This window comes from Notechis scutatus, chromosome 7, assembly GCF_049901735.1.
Source record: "Notechis scutatus isolate UNSWTSFEM ecotype Mainland chromosome 7, rNotScu1.2, whole genome shotgun sequence".
In the NCBI taxonomy this organism is placed as follows: domain Eukaryota; kingdom Metazoa; phylum Chordata; class Lepidosauria; order Squamata; family Elapidae; genus Notechis; species Notechis scutatus.
In genome coordinates this window covers 324,919-344,783 of record NC_142015.1, presented here as the reverse complement: position 1 = coordinate 344,783, position 19,865 = coordinate 324,919, and the positions used below count along the sequence as shown (strand labels likewise).

At 51.2% G+C, this 19,865-nt stretch overlaps 1 protein-coding gene across 1 annotated transcript in view; it reads right to left on the bottom strand.

Moving 5' to 3' along the window:
* Positions 1 to 19,865, bottom strand: part of ADD2 (adducin 2) — a 34,013-nt gene that overhangs the window by 1,973 nt on the left and 12,175 nt on the right. Inside the window, 13 exon segments of the mRNA XM_026684712.2 lie at positions 3,611 to 3,742; positions 3,948 to 4,104; positions 4,805 to 4,894; positions 5,466 to 5,585; positions 6,650 to 6,907; positions 8,108 to 8,284; positions 9,013 to 9,111; positions 9,288 to 9,431; positions 10,171 to 10,320; positions 10,852 to 10,932; positions 11,884 to 12,035; positions 12,675 to 12,810; positions 13,904 to 14,113. Of these exon segments, the coding sequence (XP_026540497.1) occupies positions 3,611 to 3,742; positions 3,948 to 4,104; positions 4,805 to 4,894; positions 5,466 to 5,585; positions 6,650 to 6,907; positions 8,108 to 8,284; positions 9,013 to 9,111; positions 9,288 to 9,431; positions 10,171 to 10,320; positions 10,852 to 10,932; positions 11,884 to 12,035; positions 12,675 to 12,810; positions 13,904 to 14,086 (1,879 nt within the window). The 5' untranslated portion in view covers positions 14,087 to 14,113.

Genomic DNA, 19,865 nt, shown 5'->3' with positions numbered 1-19,865 from the left:
TCCTCTTGCTGCAGATCTCCAGAAGGTCTAAGGCCGCCCCTCCCCCCAACCTTCTGCAAGCTTCCTGCATGCCGAGCTAAGTCACTTCCTGCGGCCATCGTGTCCCCCAACCTATGACTTCCCCCAGAGCCTTTGCTGCTCCAGCAACACGTGGCCTTGCTCAGCCCAAAGACGGCCGGATGGTCCGGCGCATCCCCCTCCCTCCCCAGGGAGGCAGCTGGAAAGGGAGACAGCAGCCTCTCTATACTTACTAAAGTGACAAGTACTCAGAAGCAGAAGCAACTCCTTGGATGAAAGCAACACATGGAAAGAGAGAGAAAGGAGACATCGTGGAGACAAACACGCCAAACACAATGCGGCAGAATGAGACAATGGCAAAGAGAAAGGGAGAGACAGAGACAAAGACACACACACACACTAGCTCAACTCCTCCTCCCACCTGAAGGAGCCACACCTTTCTAGGGTCACAGATCCAACTCCAGAGGCGGGAAATGCAGAGTTCCTGGCCAATGGCCTCCCCAATCTTTCCTCCTTCGGATGAACAACGACCATCAGAAAAAGTCTCCACCTTTTACTGCCAGTTCTAATTCAGTCCAAGGAAGGAATTCGTTTTCAACGTTTCTTTTGAAGAACAAGATAACGTGGCAAACCTCTCAATCCCAAGCCTTGTACTCCTTTGGGGACAGGGGCCTGGTTTGGCATTTGGGGAACGCTTCTCGAGCCAGTGACTGTTCCCCCCCCCTCCAAAAACAAAATCCCTGGGGGAGGGAAGCTGTCCAGGGACCTCCTTCCACCGAAGCTCTGTGAACCCTGGGAAAGGGCGAAGGACTCCTCCTCCTCCTCCTCCTCTTCCTCCTCCGTATATAGTGATACACGAGTTAGGAGTCTGAAGCACTTCAGAGCAGCGTTTCTCAAACCTGTCCTAGAATTCCCGACTGTCCCAGTTTTCCAGACTGAATGCAGAGCTGGATGCACACAGCACCCTCGGCCCTGGTGGGGCAGCGCTTAGAATGCAGTATTGCAGGAAAACTCTGCCCACAGCTGGAGTTCGATCCTCACAGAGCTTGAGGTTGGCTCAGCCTTCCCTTCTTTCAAGGCCAGCAAAATGAGGGCCCAGGCTGAGGTTGTGAACTGCCCAGAGGGGGCTGGAAAGCTCCATGAAGCTGCCTATACATCTAAGGGCTATTGCTGCTGCTAAGCCACAGCGTGGCCACTAGTGGAAGTCAGCTGGGTCACCAGACTGCACCTATTGTGGTGCAGGGTCAGACCAGCTGCACATTTGATTTTTTTAAAAATGTGGATCTTTTAATTTTCTAGAAATTAGTTAAAGCAGGTTTAGCTGCTTTCTCCAAAACCAAGCTTGATCTCTGTTAGCTTTGCTACATCCAGAAATGCAATCTGGGACACTGGCCTAAACTCTGGACTCCGTGTGATGTTAAACTAACACAAATGAGACTTCCAGTAGCTGACAGCAATGCGTAAACCCTGCGACTTGGCAGTAAAACAACCCGGTGAAAGGAAGATGGTGGGAAGCTATTTCCTGGAAAGAGCTAAGGACTATGATTCACTCATTTTTTTATAATGCAGACTGCCCTCATTCTTCTCAATGGCCTGGATATTTTGTGCAAGGAGGAAGAGGCGAATGCACGACTGCAGGGCAGTGTGGATTTTGCTTCTTTCTCACACCAGAAAAACCCACCAAGTAGGCGAGGGCTAGAAAAGGGGCAGATGATTCCCTGACAACTTTTGAGCTTCCTTCCTTACCTTATTTGCATACCATCTCCTTCTATCTTCTTAGGAAGCTAAAAATTTCACATATATATTTAAATTTATAGAAATTCTTATAAAGGTTCCTTGGAGAACTGTCCAAGAAACAACGTCTGGGGAAGACATAGCAGACTGAAGATGAGTCTGTGAAAAATGGAGCAGGTGACTGCAGTAGAATGAGGTTCCCAGGAATGGACTGGCTCTTTGTAATTCCTGTCTGGACCTGGAGAGGACTTGAGATGGCCCCGAAGTGCTCCAGACAGCTGCTCCTCGCATGGAGACTGCAGGAGACCAGCCTCTGGCAGGCTTGGAGCTCTGGGAGACGAGGAAAGAACCCTCTTGCTCAAACTGCAGTCAGTGTTTCTGAAAGGATCCCAGATTTGCATACTTGGTTTTCTAATCACTTTTGGAAGTTACTTTTTTAACTTTTATTAACCTTTGGACCAACAAGTTTGACAGTGCCAGGTGAATTTCCTTCAATCCTTAGTGAAAGAAACTATTAACTACAAGTTAACTACAAGTTTAAGAAATTAAGAATATATTTTATTTTTGGAACAAATAACAAATGTATGAAAAGAACTTTGATTTGAACATAAAAAAACCTATGGGTCCAGGTAAATTTGAAATAATTTTTTGGAATTAATTATAACAAATCTTTCCCTCGGGGGAATGCTTTTGTTTTGATTAAAAATATTATAAGATAATACCTTAAATATTGGAGTCTAGAGGAAGTGAAAGATTACAATTTTTAGAATACATAAGGTTGACTTATAGATACAGAATGGAGCAAAATATTTTAACATCAGACATATGAAGAATAATGTTAAATAATGGATCCAGAAATTACTTTTAAAAATGTCTGCCATTATAGCTAAACCGTGTCTAGCAGATAATATGGAAGAGGAATAAGTTTTTTTTCAGAAAAGATTGAGACAGATGTGAAAGTGGACTTACAAATGACAGAGTAAAAGAATGACATGGAAAAAGAAGCTACGCTGGACATACAAGACAAACTGGATGATGTCTTAATAAGTAAAAGGGGTATACAAATAACAAACTCAAAGAGTAATTTGGATAACTGTCTATTGGATATCCATTGAATTTACAATAGAGGCTTGTTAAAGCTTTGAAGAATTTTCTGAGGAGGGAAAGAGAAAAAAATGAAATGAAGATTTATAGAAGTAAAAGGAAGAAATGTAAAATTGGTTTATTTGATCTAGCTTAAAATAGGTATGTTAATGGACTTTTGCTGACCAGGACGGAATGAAAAGGCTCTGAAGGTTCGTTTAGAGGTAAGAGATGGGATATAGGAAGGTTATTTGTTCTATTTTAAGAGAAGGAAGTTTTATATATATAATATATAATATATGTGTGTGTGTGTGTGTGCGCGCGCATGTATTTTTTTTTTCTGCACTATTTTTCTTATTATTTTACTTTTATGCTTGTATTAGTTTTATTGTTGTAAAATTTTAATAGCATTAAAATAAAAAGAGAATTGTCCAGAAAGTCAAGATGGCAGCCTCAACTCTTCTCATAACTGAAAACCCCACCTTGACTTTTCTGATACACTGAAGGACACCCCAGATTCCCTCTCAATCAGTTCTGATGATCTATCACGGCAGGTGATCCAGCTGACCCACTAAGGCCCTATTCTGTTAGCCATGGTGGCCAGACCGGGGTTCTCTCTCCTCTACCTCTAGCCAGCTGTCAGGCCAATATAATCTCTCTTTACGATTTCTAAAAGTCCCTCCCACCCACGCGGGTGGCCATCCCTCCTCCGGTGTCTAGCAGTTGTAGAGATCCTGATGGTCCTCGGATGTTTTGGCCGCAAAGGCGCCCCTACCTTCCGGATCTTTGGAGGGAGACCTGGCCGGGCTCCTTGCCACAGGCTTTGTAGGGCTCCGTTCGGGAGGGCTGGCGGTGGATTCTTCAGGGGACGTCACCTCCTCCTCTGGGCCGCTGTCCTTCTTTTCACCTGGGAGGAGATGGCAGAAGAGAAGAAGGACAAGCCACTCAAGACTGGAAACAAAGACAGTGGAGCGACAGTCGTCTCTCCTGAGTTTCTACCCACCACCATTTTGGAGACCCTAAAAATGCGAGCTCAACTGTCCCTCCCTGTGTTCCCTGCGGTCCTTCTCAAGCCTGCAGCCTTAGTAGCCACGACCGCCCAGGACATTTACCATCCAGGCCCAGCTTCTTCCTTTCCACCTCTTTCTTGTACTCCTCCAGTTCCTGATCGGTTAGCTGGCTGAAGGGGTTGGGCGGCTCGGGCTCAAGAGAGGCCTCCACGCCAGAGTCGTCCTTCATCTCCCCATCGGCCAAATGACTCTCGGTAGACTGCAAGCATATACAAAAGTCATGCATTAGAACGATCCCCTGGCAGTTTTCATGCCACAACTCTCCACAACTGAGTCTGAAGCCAACTTTCTAACGGCAACTGTGATGTGTTTGTGTGGCTGGCTGGTTGTGTGCACACAATGGTGGAAGCAGCAATGCAGAGGAGACTTTGTCCCCTTTGCACACGCACCATGACAGGGCCCATGGGTGTGGGAGAGCTGGGGGATGCAAGGTTGCACCCCTGCAATGCTCCTTTTGCCATTCAGCCGAGAGCAGGAAGCGCCTTGGGCTTCCCTCGCTTTGGCCAATTTCACATTCTGACAGTTGGCAGGGGACTTTATGCGCCCACCCTCCTCTCTGCCTGCCTTAGTGCCCCATGGGGAAGGAGTCAAACCCACTTCTTCCCATCTGATACACCAACAAAAGAAAACCGGTGGCTGACCCAGCAGAGGGACTGGTAACCAGGGCCCGAGAGGCCTGGCAAAACAAGAGCCAGGAGGTGCGTGGTGGAGCCCCTCCCTTGGACCCAGAGCTGAGGGCGGAGCTTGGAGCTTCCCCTCAGTGCCTCCCCAGCCCCTCTGGGGTGTTCGCTGCTGCTGCTCCCCACGGCTGGGGCTGAAGAGGGCTGGGAGAGGGCAGCACAGGCTGGGAACCGCCAAGCCTGCCCCCCCACCCCCCGATGCCAGCCTGCAACGCCTACCGTGCTCCTGCTCTGCTCTGCAATCACGCTGGCGAGCAGCTGGGACTGGGGCCCGGCTGATTTCACCTCCTGGCGGTTCTGTTCTCGGATCTGCAGGAAGACAGGCGGGCCTGTCATGGGGAGGAGCTGAGCAGGAAGAGCCCCTCCCCTTGAAAGGCCAGACGCCACCAGCGAGCAGAAAGAGGCCGCTGCCCTTCCTGGTGCCAAGCAAATGGGGACATGGGAAGACTGGACCAGCCCAGACTTCCAGGGCTGCAAGGGGGGAGGGGGCTTAGAGAGCTTCTAGTCCAACACAGGAGGCTGGCTTGACCAGGGCGCAAATTCCAACCCGGGTGGCCCCTTTGGCTTGCAAGTCCTGTTTGGTAAAAGGCCGTCTCTCAGCGGGCCCTGCAGGGCCTTCGCTCAGCTGGTTCCTTTGCTCTGCTTGCCAGGAGCCCCAAAGGGCTGCTTGGTTCTTTCCCCCTCAGAGCCACCGGGGGGGGAGGCGAGAGGAAGGCCGAGCCCCCTGTGGGCCTCCATGGCTTATTGCTCACCTCTGCCACCCCAAGCCACCGAGCTGCCCCTTCTTCACCCAGAGCCTCTCCTCTTTCTGGGAAGCCCTGAGAGCAGCCAAGGGGGCCTTTCAGACAGCGACCGGAGGAGCCAAACCCCCTTCCTGTACCTTGTTCCTCATTTCCAGGACTTCTTGCGGGTCTGTATAGAGAGGCACAAACTGGTTGGGGTTTTCAATGCGGATTGACATGCCACTGCTGGACTTCTCCACGTCGTCCGCTTTCATCCACTGCAGAGCGTGGGGACAACAAAACGGAGGCTGGCTGAAGAAAGGCGAAGGGGCCTCCCTGGAGCAGCCCTCAGAATCCCCTTAGGAGCCCGGAGTTTGGAGAGCAAAGCAGCCAAGTCAGCTTTTGCCTCCCAGCAACCTTCGATGGCTGCCTCCGCCCTGCTCCCCAGGAGCTTGAGAAGGAAGGGAAGGGGGCACCTGGCTTCCTCTACCCACCCAGGCAATGCTCAGGGCTGCTTAACGTGGTCTGGCAACTAGCACAGTGTGGAGATCAGGCCACCAACACAGGTTGTGCTAAATGTTTTGGTAAGAAGGCAGGTTCTGCGGCTGCATCTGTAACTGCCGTCGGGAAATGCCACCTTTCTGCGTGCCAGGTTCAGTCAAGGCAGGAAGTGCCAGCTGACTCTCCTGTCCTTCTATTATGCAGCTGCTCTGGTCCTCTGCAGCCCCCTGGAGCAGCCTCTGACTCGCCTGTGTCCGAATTCTCCACCCCGGCTGCTCAGCCCTGCCTCTTCCTTCCAAGGCCACCAACCTCAGCCAATCCTGCGGTTTCCCAGCTGGGAACACGCTCTCATCTGGCTCCCGGCAAGGGCCTCTCTGGGAAGCCGGCAAGCTGGGAGGCAGGCAACCCCGTCCTCTAGGATACTACATCTGCCTGGGATGGGCTTCATTGGAAGGCAGGCGCCACCCAGCAATCCTGCCAAGGGAGGTGAGACTTCTGGATCCCCGGAATGAGCCTCCTTCTGGGGAAACCGCTCAGGCCTGCGACAGACACCAGAAGGCCCAACTCCTAAACTTCCCCCGTCCCCTTTGGGCTTTGTTGTCCAGTGGTGCCATGCTGGAAGCTCTATCATCTCCGCTGGCTTTTGGCCTTCCTGCTCCCCATATTCCCGGATATCCTGCCAATCTGCTCTGCTGGACTGCTCCTTAATCTACTCCCTGTCAGGGGAATCAATAGTTGGGCACCCCCCAATTTCTACAGCCCCCAACGGGATGGTTGTCCTTCCTCGGCTACCCTCCTCTGCTCTGCGCACAGGGCAAGAAGGTGCCCGCTCTCTTCTAACCGTGGCTTTGGTTCTCTGGCCGCTGGCGCCGCCTTGGCTGTCCTCAGCCACCTTCACACGCAGGTAGGTGTTGGGTGTGTTCAGCCAGCGGGTCTTTTCCTTCTGCTGTTTCTGGGCGTGTTGCCGGAGGGTGGTGATGGGCCCTGCCTCCTCTTCGAAGACGAAGGCGGTGACGGTGGCTGGGATCTCCACCTCACTCTTGTGCCTCGCCTTCTCCTGGACAAATGGGTAACGGTAAGCGTAGCCAGTCCGGTAGCCCTGGGAGGGAGAAAGAAGACGCTGCACATCGCTGCTCCTACCAAGCGCCCGCCTGCCTGCCACACATCTGCCTGGGATCCAGTTCTTGCCAATTCTAGCATCTGGAATGGGACTCAAAGCCCTGAAAGGACTCCCGTTTTGTAAAAATTCTTGGGCGAGGATTCTACATATACACCCCTGTGTGTCTGTATGTGTGCGTGACGTTTTCCAAAACATCTTTATGACCAATGCCCGTATTTGCCACCTCTGCAGCGTCGCTCAGTCACATGACCACCATTACAGTCAGTGTGCATTGCCTGTGCCTGACCTGCTGTTCTGCCCCCCGAAAGCAGAATGGAGAGATTAGCGGAAGGGATTACAGAAGATTAAGCAAGCACACAATAGGGAATACATTTTGAAAGCACTGTGCTGGCAATGGCAGCCTCCAGTGTGCCACATAAACAGACCAGTGTTATTCTCCATTGCCTATTCTCTTGTAACATCTTCTTCTCTAATTTCTCCGCTGTGCAAAGCGGGGAGGGGAGAATGCTGTAGGCCGTCTCATTTATGCCTTACTTGTATCCTTACAAAGCAGAGAGATTGGAGAAGATGGGATTATAAGAGAGTAAGGATGCACACAATGGGAAATCCTTGAGCTGCCAGCACAAGTATGTTCCTTTCAATGCCTATTTCCCGTTGCGTAAATGCAACTATTAATTTCCTTGTTATTAATTATCCCAGCACCAGGGTCAGCATTCCAGGGGAATGGAGGAAAAGGAAAACACGCTTGCAGGAATGTGGTTTCCTATTTAGCAACTGGTTTGTTTACTGATACAGCTGCAGGTCCCAATTAAAGCTGCTGAATGAGGACAAATTGAACCAATTTTGTCTTGCAAAACTCTTTCAATTCTGAAAAGAAAAAGGGCTCTGGAACATCATAGAGATGCTGGAAGACCCCACGGAGCCCTGAAGTGAACCCAGCAATAATCTACCACGGGTGCTTCGTGTGGAGATGGTGTGTTTAATGTGGTCCCTCATTGGCTCAGAAGTCGGCTCCCAAGTCTGATGGGCCAGCAGAAGCCCTGCAAAACCCGCCTGCTCAAGTTTGCCTCTTTCCCTCCAAAGACCCACTTGGGTTTACCAAAATCTGCCTGGAGGAATGCCAGTTTTATGACAAGGTCAGGGGACGTATTGGGGGAGCTTCTCTGCTCGCAAACTCACTAGGTTGTCCAGCATCCTCATCAGCGCCTCAAATTCATGCTCTCCCAGGCGGCTCTTCTGCATGGGCCCAAAGGTGCTGCCAGCCCATCGGACCAGTCCCACATCGTGAGGCCTCTGTTTCTCCCCCTCCAAGAGGATGAGGTGCTCAGGTCCACCAGCGCTAGACAAGGCAGCGACCTGGGGGAGGCAGATGGCAAGAGAGAAGCTGAGAGGCCCAGGAGGAAACGGCGACTGCCAAGCAGGGCCCAAGGCAGAAGGCAGCCTGAGCCAGCATCGGTTTCTGTGCATCGCCTCCTGACACCCCCAGCCACGGTCTACAGGCTCCGGCCATGCTTGCAAGGCCCACTGGGAGTCATAGCCAAATAAGGGCTTCTGCTCCTCCAGGTCATGTGCCTGCAGGCCCCCTTCAGCCTCACTTTATAACCATGGAATCAAATATAATCTTAGTCAACCAGAGTGTTAGCAAGCATATTGACAATGCACATCATGTGGCATCGGGAAGGAAAGAAGGAAGGAAGGAAGGAAGGAAGGAAGGAAGGAAGGAAGGAAGGAAGGAAGGAAGGAAGGGACGGAGGGAGGGAGGGAGGGAGGGAGGGAGGGAGGGAGGACAACCTTGTCATGTGTGACAGGGGAAATCCACACTGGAGCAAGTTACCACGAAGATGAGAATATCACCAAAAACAGCCTATTAGGAAAATGTTTCCCACAACTAATTGACCCAAACCTATCCCCCCTCCCTCCAAGCAAGTAGTCATCATAGTGTCTTTATAGGCTAAGGAGCAGGGAGAGAGGACTAGTATTTTTGCAGGCATCTCCTGCCAAATGGAACATTTCCTTCCTTCCTCCTTCCATGAGGCAAAGCAAGGCAGAAGGCCTGCACCTTCTTCTGTCGTTCCGGGGCTCACCTGGACTTCACAGGCCGCCTGCAAATGGAAGACCTTGTAGAACGCTTCCTCCACTGTGTCTCCAAGGGTCACCAGGCCATGATTTCGGAGCACTAGAACCTGCCCAAAGGAACAGCAAGAAACAGGTTCTGATGCAAACAGCTAAAGAATACGAAAACTTCATCTGCGCTGCGAGTTCTTCTCTCTCTTCTCTCTCCCCACAGGCCACTTTGGGCACAGGTTTAGTTGACACCCAAGATTACATCAGAACACAAACCACACTTCGCAGGCCTGACCTTGCAGGTGGGTCCAAGACATTTCTGCAACTCGACTCTGTCTGCCTCTCCCTCCATTTCACCATTGAAGTCGGAATACACCATGTCACCTGCCAGCAGTGCATCGTGGGAAATTGGCAAGAGACCCTGTTTCATGGCGGAGACCTGAGAAGGAAGGAAAGCAAAGATTCCCACGTTTTAGCTGTGCATAAAAAACTCCCTACGTGCTCCGAATGCCTTTCCGGTTCAAACAGAAAACTATCTAGAATGCAACCTTCATCCTTTTTTTATGTTATAATATCCTGCAAGATGCGAACAGAACCGTTGGCCAAACTGACTTGGCATTTAAACCCTCCACACTTGGAGTGGTAGCTAACTAAGAAATGCCGCCCTCCAGACCCATTGGGCCAGCGAGGGACGCCTCCTTCCCGGGACACCCCACGACTGCTCCGTGTGGGAAGGAGAGCAAAAGCAAGTTGCCTTCCGTTCCCCTCAACCTCCCACTCTCGATGGCCCCTTCCCAGAGGGCTCCTCCTGCCTTCCGGGTTCCTTGCTGGGTGGCATCACAGGGGCTCCAGCTGCTCCTTTCCCCTCGGGGGGCTGCGCAGGGCACCCTCCGCAAAGCATTTCTAGGCCAGCTCTGGCGCAGCATCAACATCCAGCTTCCCACACTGGATTGCATCTGGCTTGTCAACTATCCCAGCACACTCAACCCACACAGAACAGATCTACGGTGTAACACACCTGTGAGAACTGCCTCCAGAGGGCTGGAGGAGGCAAATGGAAATGGGACTCTGAGAAGATGCCTGCCTTGTCCATCCATCAGCCTGAAGCTCTGTTCCCCGGGTCTCAGCATTCTGCTAGATAGTGGACCCCCGTCCTGCCCCCCCCCCGGCACCCTTACTGCGGTTGTGGCTGGTGTGTGCAGGTGGATGATGCATCTCACGTCAGGCCGAGCCGCATAGATGGCCGAGTGCAGGCTGAATCCTTGGGGGTCCACTGGGAAGCTGGTGCTGCCTTGCTCCACCACCTTCCCCAGGATGTTCACTTTAACCTGTGAAGGAAAGGGGGAGGGGGAGGGACAGCCGATGAGAAGACGGGCACCTGCCTCAGTCCGTGGGGGAGGGAAGCTGGCTGGCTGTGGCCCAGGGGTTCTGAAGGGCCGGGCAGGACTTAGGGACCGAACAACAACAAACGCAAGCGATAGAGAGAACAGGGTGTCACAAATGCCCAACCTGAATTGGCTCAAACGTTCCCTTGCTGGACCAGCCCCTTCCTTCCCGCGGGTCCTGCTTAGGAGACCTACTCAGGAGGGAGTCTGCCACCCCAGAAAGACCTCTGGAGGGGGAAAGAATTCTCCAGCACACGAAGCCAACATGGGACGACTGGGCAGCCGTCATCCAAGGGGCAGCCTGGCCGTGAAATTCTAGAGGGTTTTTTTTTTTTTTTTGTCACCTCCCCCCATTTTTCAGGATGAGCCGTTTCCCTCTAGACAGGCTGCTCCTAAAGACGCCCGTGAGCGAGAAACTAAGCTGGCTGCAGAACTCAGAACTGCAGTCGAGAGAAGAGCGTTTTGCATTCTCACCAAGCTGGATGCCGTAACTTCATGACAGGAAAGGCCTTCAGGACAAACCAGGAAATGTTCCTGTTCTTTGCTGACTCTCAGCTGTGAAAGGAAGGGAAAAAATCAACACTGTAAACAAGGAAAAGGGGAAGGAGTAATAATAATAATAATAATCATCATCATCATCATCATCATCTCTTCAGACAGTCAGACCTGATAGCCTCATGACTACTGCAACACACTCTATATGGAGCTGCCCTTGAAGACTCTTGCCCAGGTGTCCCGGCTGCTTCACCACTGCACTGGTTGCCACTTGGCTTCCAGGTGCAACTGAAGGTGCTGCTCCTCCGCCTCCCGTAGCCTTCCGGTTGGTGGTCTAAAGGGCTGCCCGTCTCCAAGGGTTTCTGCCTTCCTAGCAGCCCCCCCCACCCCCCTCCCCCAGAAAAGCAAACAGGATCCCACTTTCTTAAGGCTCCCTAAGCAGAATCTTGCCAGTCTGAAAGTAAGAGCCTGCAGCAGGCCGGCCTACGTGGTTTTGGTCTGAGGAGCCGTGCAAGAATAGGGGCTGCTTTCCAGGAGCAGAAGCAGGGGGGACCATGGCTCTGAGTTGACCTGCTGTTCTCCAGGTAGACCGGGCCACACATTCCTTTACGCCAGCCAACACCGCTCTTGCCCAGGCTTAGTGGGGAGATGGAGTTATTATCCACCGAGGCTTCCTGGGTTGCTGAAGACTAGGAGAAGCCGAAGCGCCCAATTCTTCCACTGCCTCGGCCTGGGGCACCCTGCCTCGAGTATCAAATAAGCAGCCAACAACGGCTCAGTCACTGGCTGGTCTGTAGCTCAGTCCTGGTTCTCCTTGCTCTGCCTAATGGCTCACGAAGGATCCCCAACAATGACCTGTTCATTCCGCTGCTTGGAGAGGATCTTAGGTCCTTCTAAAAGACCGTGCCTTGCTTTAAGCTCAAAATGCAACCTTGTTCAAAAAAGAAACCCAGTTTTACTTCCACCTATAACAAAGGCTGGGCCAGGAGAGAGGAGGACGGCACGACTCACCGTGACTGGGGTGCCGCTGAGCTGTGCCCAGCCATACAGGTCCAGCAGCCGATAGACCCCGGCCACTTTGCAGCGCATGAGCCGCTCCCCTTTGGCCAGGGACACAGAATCCACACTGTGGAGGTCGTTGATGGGGGTCACCGTGGAAAGGTCTGCAAAAGAAACCAGGGATGGAGTTGCCAGGAAATGGAACTGAGCAACATGAGGAGGAGGAGGAGGAGGAGGCGGCTTTGGGGCTGGACCCCTAACTCAAGGGGCTTCCTCCTCCACTGCCCCTTCTTCCTCTTCTGTGCTTGCTTCAAAGTTTAGAGCAGATGCACAACTGATCCTCTTGCAGGCGCTTGCGAGCCTTTCCCAAAGAGCAGGTTTCTTTATCGGGCAAGGCAACGTTTCTCCGTCTGGGCCAGAATTCCCTGGTGGGCCCAACCAGCCACCCAATTAGCAGCATGCAGCAGCATGTGGCAAAGAAGGCCAGGGCAGCGGGAGGGGCTGCTGCTTGGGTGGCCCAGAGGGGAGACCCCCGTGGACTGAGGGCATTGGGGTCTTCACTGCACCCACCGTCTGCTGGGCTTTCCAAGAACAGAAGGCCACCAAGGGGTCAGCCCTGTACACCCCTCCATCACCTGGAGGCCCAGGAGAGGAATTAAGCTCCAGGGAGAGCAATCCAGCCATGGGCATCCACACAAGCTCGCTCAGCCAACGGGGAAAGCGGGGAGGGTGGCAGGGGAGCAGGGGGAGGGCCACCTGCTCGGAAACGTGTCCCCAAGACCCCGGGTGGGAGACCCACGTACTCAAGGGCGACGGAGGAAAGACGGAGGGAGCCGTGGTGGCCATGAACTCGGCTATCTGCTGAAGGGCCCAGATGTTGGAGTTGTTTCCTTTCTTCATCTGCTCTTGGATGAGGCTCTCCAGCTCCTCCCTAAAGGACTGAAGACACCACAGAATCACTCTCCAGGTCGCCCAGGGGGGTTTCTGAGGGGCGGCTGCAATTCAGGTGCACTGGCCACGTGGACATTTGGAAACCAGGCGGAGGAACCCCTGGAGGCTCCCCTGGGATAGGAGAGAGGAAGACTCAACCCTGAAAGCCCATGCAGGCCGATCCTGAGGTTTGTCTCTCTAAGATGCCATGGGGCACTTTGTGGGGTCACCCACTGCCCCCCCCCCCCCATTCTAGAACCACAATGGAGCACAGTCCTTTCGTACAAATTTCATCCCCCGTTTTCTCCCAAGCTTTCCTGGTCAGGCTGATGTTGCAAGGAATGGCTGAAAACCATTCTGTTCTTACTCTGGAACAATCCCACCCACCGTGTGTGTGTGTGTGTGTGTGTGTGCCAGTGAAGTCCTTTACTGGGCAGTCCCTGGGCCTTAAGCGTGGAATTTTATGGGGGCCCAAAAGCATCCTTCTTCACTAGAACCCTCCTCCCAAATTTCTCTTATTTTCTATTAACACCTTAGAAGCAGGAAAACCCATTTTGTTTGGTAACTCCAGGAACTTTCCACCTGGAAACAGGGCTGGGGTGAAAATCTACCAACAGGCCCCTGCGGTCCCCCTGGGCCGCCCCAAGGCTGGCAGTCCTGCCCAGCCTCTTATCCAGTGTCCGCACCCAAAAGCTCCCCAGAATCACCAGGAATTCTGTGGAGGATTTTGCTGGAAGAAAACCCGAAGGAAGCAGGGCAATGCCACAGGAGCCGCACCAGCCGAGAGGGGCCAAGGCAGAGGAAGAGCAGCCCTTCCCACTTCTTGGGATGCTGCAAAAGCCCCCTCAGCCCAGGGCAAGAGGGGAGAGCCTGGCGTGCAGCTCGGGAGGCCACAGCTGGCTTCCCTCAGCTTCCCCGCTGCTGCGTCTCTCCTGCTCCCTCCTCAGCCCAGGGCAGAGCACTGGGGGTTCCGTCCCAAGAGGGAGCTTCGGATCCTAACGTTTAGGGCAGCCCAGCCCAGCCCAGGCGAAGGTCCTCCTTGCCCCTCGCTTTAACTCTCCAGCCGCAGCTTGTAGACCCTGGGGGGGGGGGCTCTACTCACGGGGCTCTGCAGAATCATGGTGACTCTTTTCTTCTGCTCCATCAGGTTGAAGTCCTGGCGCAGGTCCGCAGCCATGTTCCGGAGGCGCAGGTACTCGGGGTCGTCTTCTGAGAAGCGGTCAAAGGCTGGCTGGCTTTGGGCAGGGAGAGCGGAGGTCTCATTGGGGGCGGCTGCGTCACTCATTGTCAAGCAGAGGGTCCACTTGGGGAGCTGCAAGGAAGCACCCAGAACCGCATTTCAGGGGACACCCGAGCCCATTGTGGGCAAGTGGGCCTCCATGGAGGGACTCAGGTCTGGAACCGATTTCCAGAGTGGCAGCTGCGCCCATCGCTAAGCGGCTTTGGCAGCTGGAAAAAAGCCCAATGAAACCCGGATTCATTTGTTAGGGGAAAGGCCTTGCCTGCCTGGAAACACAGGCAGTCCTCCTCGATTTACAACGGTTCATTTAGTGACCTTTCAAAGTCCCAACCGCCCTGGAAAGCGACTTGGGACCATTTGTCTCATGATCGTTGCAGCCTCCTCAGGGCCACAGGATCCAAATCCAGATGTTTGGCAACTGTCTCATATTTATGACGGTTGCAGCATCCCAGGGTCACAGGATCCCCTCTTGTGGCCTTCTGGTGATTCACTTAACTACTGGAACAAGGAAGGTCGTAGAATGGGGCATATACATGTTTTAAAATATACAGTTGATTATTTAATGTTAATATGCTTCAAAGTTGGGGAATGGATTATTAAATTAGATTGAGGGGATATACCACGTGGATCCTAAATGTATTGGTTTTGTTTTATTCTTTCTTTTTTAAGATTGTTTACTATATAATTGGCTTAGGGAAAATTAAGGACAACAATGATATGTAATGTTAAATAAAATAGGTGGAAAGCTAAAAACGGAAATAATAGGGGATAAAGAACTGGGAATCTATATTTGGATGAAATGATATTGATATTGAATTCATGAATTGAAATATAAAATGGAAATTTATTTAAAGATAAGCGAAATGGATAATGATATGAGATGATATTATATAAGATTGGTGGAAATGAAAGTATGATTATGTATAAGTGTTATAATCTGGAACCGCGTTGATCATGTAAAGAGATGTGTAAAAATTAAAAACTTTTTGGGAAAGTGTGGAAATATCTGCAGAGCGCCTTCTGCTGCCCGAGAGGAGAGAAGCACCAGGCCAAGGCCTTTGAACAATTCCCCCCAAACAAAAGCCCGCATGGAATTGGGGGCCAATGAACTGCGGGTGCCCCAGGGAAGAAGAAAAGAGGGTTTTGACGTGGCTTCTTCTGTACCTCGGAGGATCTTCTCATAAAGCTTTACTCTGGGTGAACCCTCTGGAGTTCCTTTTTTAGAATGTCCCAACTAGACGGCTGATAGGAGCATTTACTGACTGGATGCCCCTCCTGACGCCTACGAGGAGTTCGCAGCAGAGATGTTCTCTTTGCGTCCTGATAGCGAAATATCTGTCGCTGCTTAGGATTGAACTCTCAACCTGCATCTGCTGAGTCTTCACCTCTAGGCCACCGCGCCACTCTGCAAATCAGGCTTATGATGAACAATAAACAAAATCAACACTCGCACAGCCTAGAAAATTATTTCCCCGTTGTGCTCTCCTCACCCAGGGAGGGATCGGCTCAGACTTCCTGCAAAGGGCGGGCCCCTCAATGTACATTGGACAGCTCCCAACTGATTCCTATGGCGATGGGAGTCCTGATTTACGACTTATGCTGCTGTCCTCTTCTTCTGCCGACCTGGCCTTCATCTCAGGGAAGGGGGGGGCTGGACCCGCTTTGGGAGCCTGGCAATGGTGTGAAATGGCTAAGGGAGCCAATATTCCCCAGGTCCAGGCAGCTCCTGGTGACTCAGAACTGAAGCAAAGGCTGGGAAGGATTTGAACCACATGCATCGATACAGATTTTTATTTCGGCATCCAACCTTTTAAACTTGTTTGCATCCTTGATTGAACGGGTCTTCAGCAACCCTAGACAGGCATCACTGTCCCTTTGCCCGTCTTTCTGATTCAGGGCCTGGAGCCACCACCCTGATGCGTCCAGAAGGGAAACAGGTCGGCCGCCCTTCAAGGGAAGAGCCCCCTTCGCCCGGCTCTGAGAGGCCCTGAAGCATAAAGCAGGTCTGTGGGTTTCACGCCTGCAGAGACACAATTAACTTTTGAGATATTGCTGTGCGGAAACGGCCTTTCCTCCCTCCCCGCCCTGAGCTTGGCATTTAAAAGAGTCCTTGGACGGAGGAGAGGTGGCCGCAGAAAGGCCACTGGTAGATTGAAGAGCTGTCCTCCAGAGAGATCACCCAACCCCAGGGCCTGGAATGGATTTCTAACCACGAGTCAATCATTTCTAGTCAAAATGTGCGCCCTCCTCCTAACGCCCATTATCTCACATTAATACCAGAGATGGACTTTATGATGCTCGGGGCACATGCAGGCCTTGTAGGGGGAGAGACAAGTTAGTCCAGGGCAGCAAAAATCAGGGGGAGTGAGGGACCCCCTTTCCCCACTAAGGGTTTGTATTCAAAAGTTTAGGTGAGTTGGGAAATCAGTCTGAGGAGAGAAGACGAGGTGTCATGCCACTGGTGGAGCCGGACTCTGAGGGAGAGGAGGAACAGCCGACAGGGAGTGGGAGTGTGGCTCCCGAGGTTGTGGAGGAGGCTGGGGAAGGGCAGAGGCTGGCTGGGCAGTCAGAGGAGGACCCAGGCCCATCCCCTCTCCATCCTAGGGCACTCAGGGAGGAGAGGAGAAGGGAGCAATGTGGTCTACGAGGGAGGAGAGGGCCTCGATCCTCTTCATGGGCTGCAGCTGTGACAACTGGATAAAGGGGACAGACATGCGTATGGGCCAGTGCTGGAAACAAAGTGTGGAAATATCTCTAGTTTATTGTTCCTCTCTGAGTTTGGTGTCCTTCCCAGTGTGTGTTCTGTTATCTGTGGACATCTTCAAGCCCTTATCTTGCTTGGTTTGTGTTGTTTTTTACTCTTTATAATTTATAAGCATTTTTAGTTTAAGCGGCATTTCCTCCTTCTTGTAACTGCTAGTGTGGGAGTTTTCGGTCTCCAGTCAAGGATATTTGGAGCTTGGAAGCAAAGTGAAGGAATAAAAGGGGCTTTACCTGGTTTTTTTGTGTGTGACTGTGTTTATTTTTTATCCCACCCCGGGTCATCACACTAGGCTGCCATAGGAGCATCAGAGTGGCAAGGAGGACACAGTCAAGCACAGCACAGGCGACAAGGGGCAGGGCTGCCGTCCCGACCATTTTTAACTGCCCAAGATATACCTTAAAAATAATTCTGGGAGTTGAAGCCCACACATCTTTAAATGGCCATATTTGAAAAACACTGCTCTAAAAAGCCACATATGGAAACCTCTGGGTAGAAGGGGCCTCCGGGGTTCATTTCCCTGGTCAGGCAGGAGACCCTGCACCATTCCGGACAAAGGGCTGTCCGGTCTCTTCTTAAATGGCTCCAGTGACGGAGCAGCCCCAACTTCTGCAGGGAAGCTGCTCCCCTGGTTAATTGTTCTCCCTGTCAGGACATTTCTCCTTCGTTCTAGATTGGATTGCTCTTTGATAAGCTTCCGTCTATTGTTTCCTGTCCTGCTTTCAGAGGCTTTGCAGAATAGGTTGACCTGGTCTTCTTTGTGGCAGCTCCTTAAACATTGGAAGTGGGTTATTGTGCACCCCCCTAACTGTTCTCTTCAAAAGGCTAGACGTACCTTGTTCCCTCAAACGCTCCTCATACCATTTAGTCTCCAGACCTTTTATAACAACAAGATTGGCAGCAAGCAAATTTAATAAACAATATCATCTTTGTTGCTTCTCTCTGCACCCTTCCTAGGGTCTCAGCATCTGTTCTGTATTGTGATGCAGTGTTTTAAGTGTGGTCTCACTAGTGCGGCATAAAGCGGCATTATCATTTCTCGTGGTCTTGAGCCTCCAGAAGCAAGTCCAGCCTTGGCTCCCCAAAGGCTTCTGCTCTGAAGGGGAAATCAATCCCTCAATCTCTGAGGCAGTGGAGTTCTCTTGAGATTGGTTGGTTGTGTGCAGACATTTCATGACCCAACTAGGGAACATCATTGGTTATGAGGGAGGGTGGGGTTTGCTGCTCCCTATTGATCTTCGTACAAGAGCTGGAGTACAGTAGCAGATCCACTCTAAGGGAGCCTTGCTCAAGGAGGGTGGCTCGGAGCCCCAGAGCCCATCTGCGGTTAAAGCCAGCCGCCTGGAAACTTGACTCTCTGCATCTCAGTTGCCTTTAATTATACGGCATTTGTTGACAAGAGAAGCCTTCATTTCTAATTGGCCTCAAAGGGAAATTGAGCTGAACAGCTGACAGTAAATTAAAACATGTGTACGGGTGTGTGATTCAACAGCTCACAGTATTAGCAACTGAAGCTAGACTATATTTAATTCACAACAAGGATTATGTTGGTATAGTAACATTGCTTCCTTTGCAATCTGACATAACACGTACTTTGGGATGCTTTAAATTTTTTTGTCTTTTGCATTTTTCCCGAGACGGAAATGATGTGCATATTCATTTCTATATTACCCTTCATACAAGCAGATGAAGTGGCTCCCAATAAAAATATAACTGGATTCATGTCACTAAAATATTACAAAAATGATTAGAATAAAAAGCATTTTTAATTTCAGATTCACTTCAGTATATTTACCTTCCCACAATTTCAAGACAGAATAAATAGATTTGCTTTCTAGCTTTCTTCATGGTTGGATTTCTGCGTGGTGGGCCAGCATGCGCGCATGAAGCTCTTCGCACGAGCAGCACTTGCATTCGTGCACAAAGCTCCACTCGTGTGAGCAAAGGGTGCTCACTCACAATGCTCCAGTGAATGGAACTTTGCGCGTGAGCACAAGCGCCCTCTGCTCGTGTGAGAGGAGCTTCTCAGGCAAGCGCAAGGGAAGCCAGGACTGACGCTTTCTTTAGGGTAACATGACTTCTCTTTGGCTGACCTTTTTGTTTAGCATGTGACGCCACGCTGCACTTGCAGTTTTTAAAGTGTTACCATTTTCATGATATTTCTTGCAATGCGCCTCAGGGTTGGGACCTGAATTTGGGGGGGAATTGGCCAAGATTGTTTTCCGATGCACCTGTGAATACCACTGACTTGGGCAGGTTTGCCCAGGAAGACAATAGTGGTTGCCCGAGGGCCCATTCACTGCAATAAAATAGAACAATAATAAAAAAGTTTCTTTTGACATGTAAAGAACAAGAAGATCAGTCCAACAAAAGAAGAAGATGGCAAGGAAGTGAAGGGCAGCAGGGAGGAAGCAGAGCTGCTCAACTCATTCCTCGCCATGTCTTCACGCAAAAGTGGGGGAGGAGTCCAGCCTATTAAAAGCAACACCATAGAAGACAAAATAGGCCAGAAAATGGCAAGTGAACACCTGCCCACTCTAGACGAGTTCAAATCACCAGGACCAGGTGGATTAAATCCCAGACTTCTGAAGGAGCCGGCAAGTCTCATCTTGGAACCACTGAACCAAATCTTTCAAAGATCCTGGGGAAAAGAACATATGTGCTTCCCATCTTAAAAAAAAAAAGCGGGGGGGGAAATGGATCCAGGAAACTACAAACTAATCAGCCTGACATCAATACCCGGGAAGACCCTGGAAAAAATAATCAAGCAACAGATCTGCAAACTCCTAGAAACAAGGAAAGCTATTCCTAAAAGCCAACATGGATTTGTCAAAAACAGATCATGCCAGATATTCTTATTGCCTTCTTTGACCAAGTGACTAAATTACTGTGCCAGGTAGAAAAGGCATTTGAGAAAATAGACCACAACCTGCTTCTTGGTAAGATAGTAAATGTAGGATAGACAGCATCACTACCAGGTGGATTTCTGACTGGCTAACCAACCCCACTCAGTGGAACGACACTCACAGGAAAGCCTGCAGTGGGGCTGAAGAGCAGTAATTG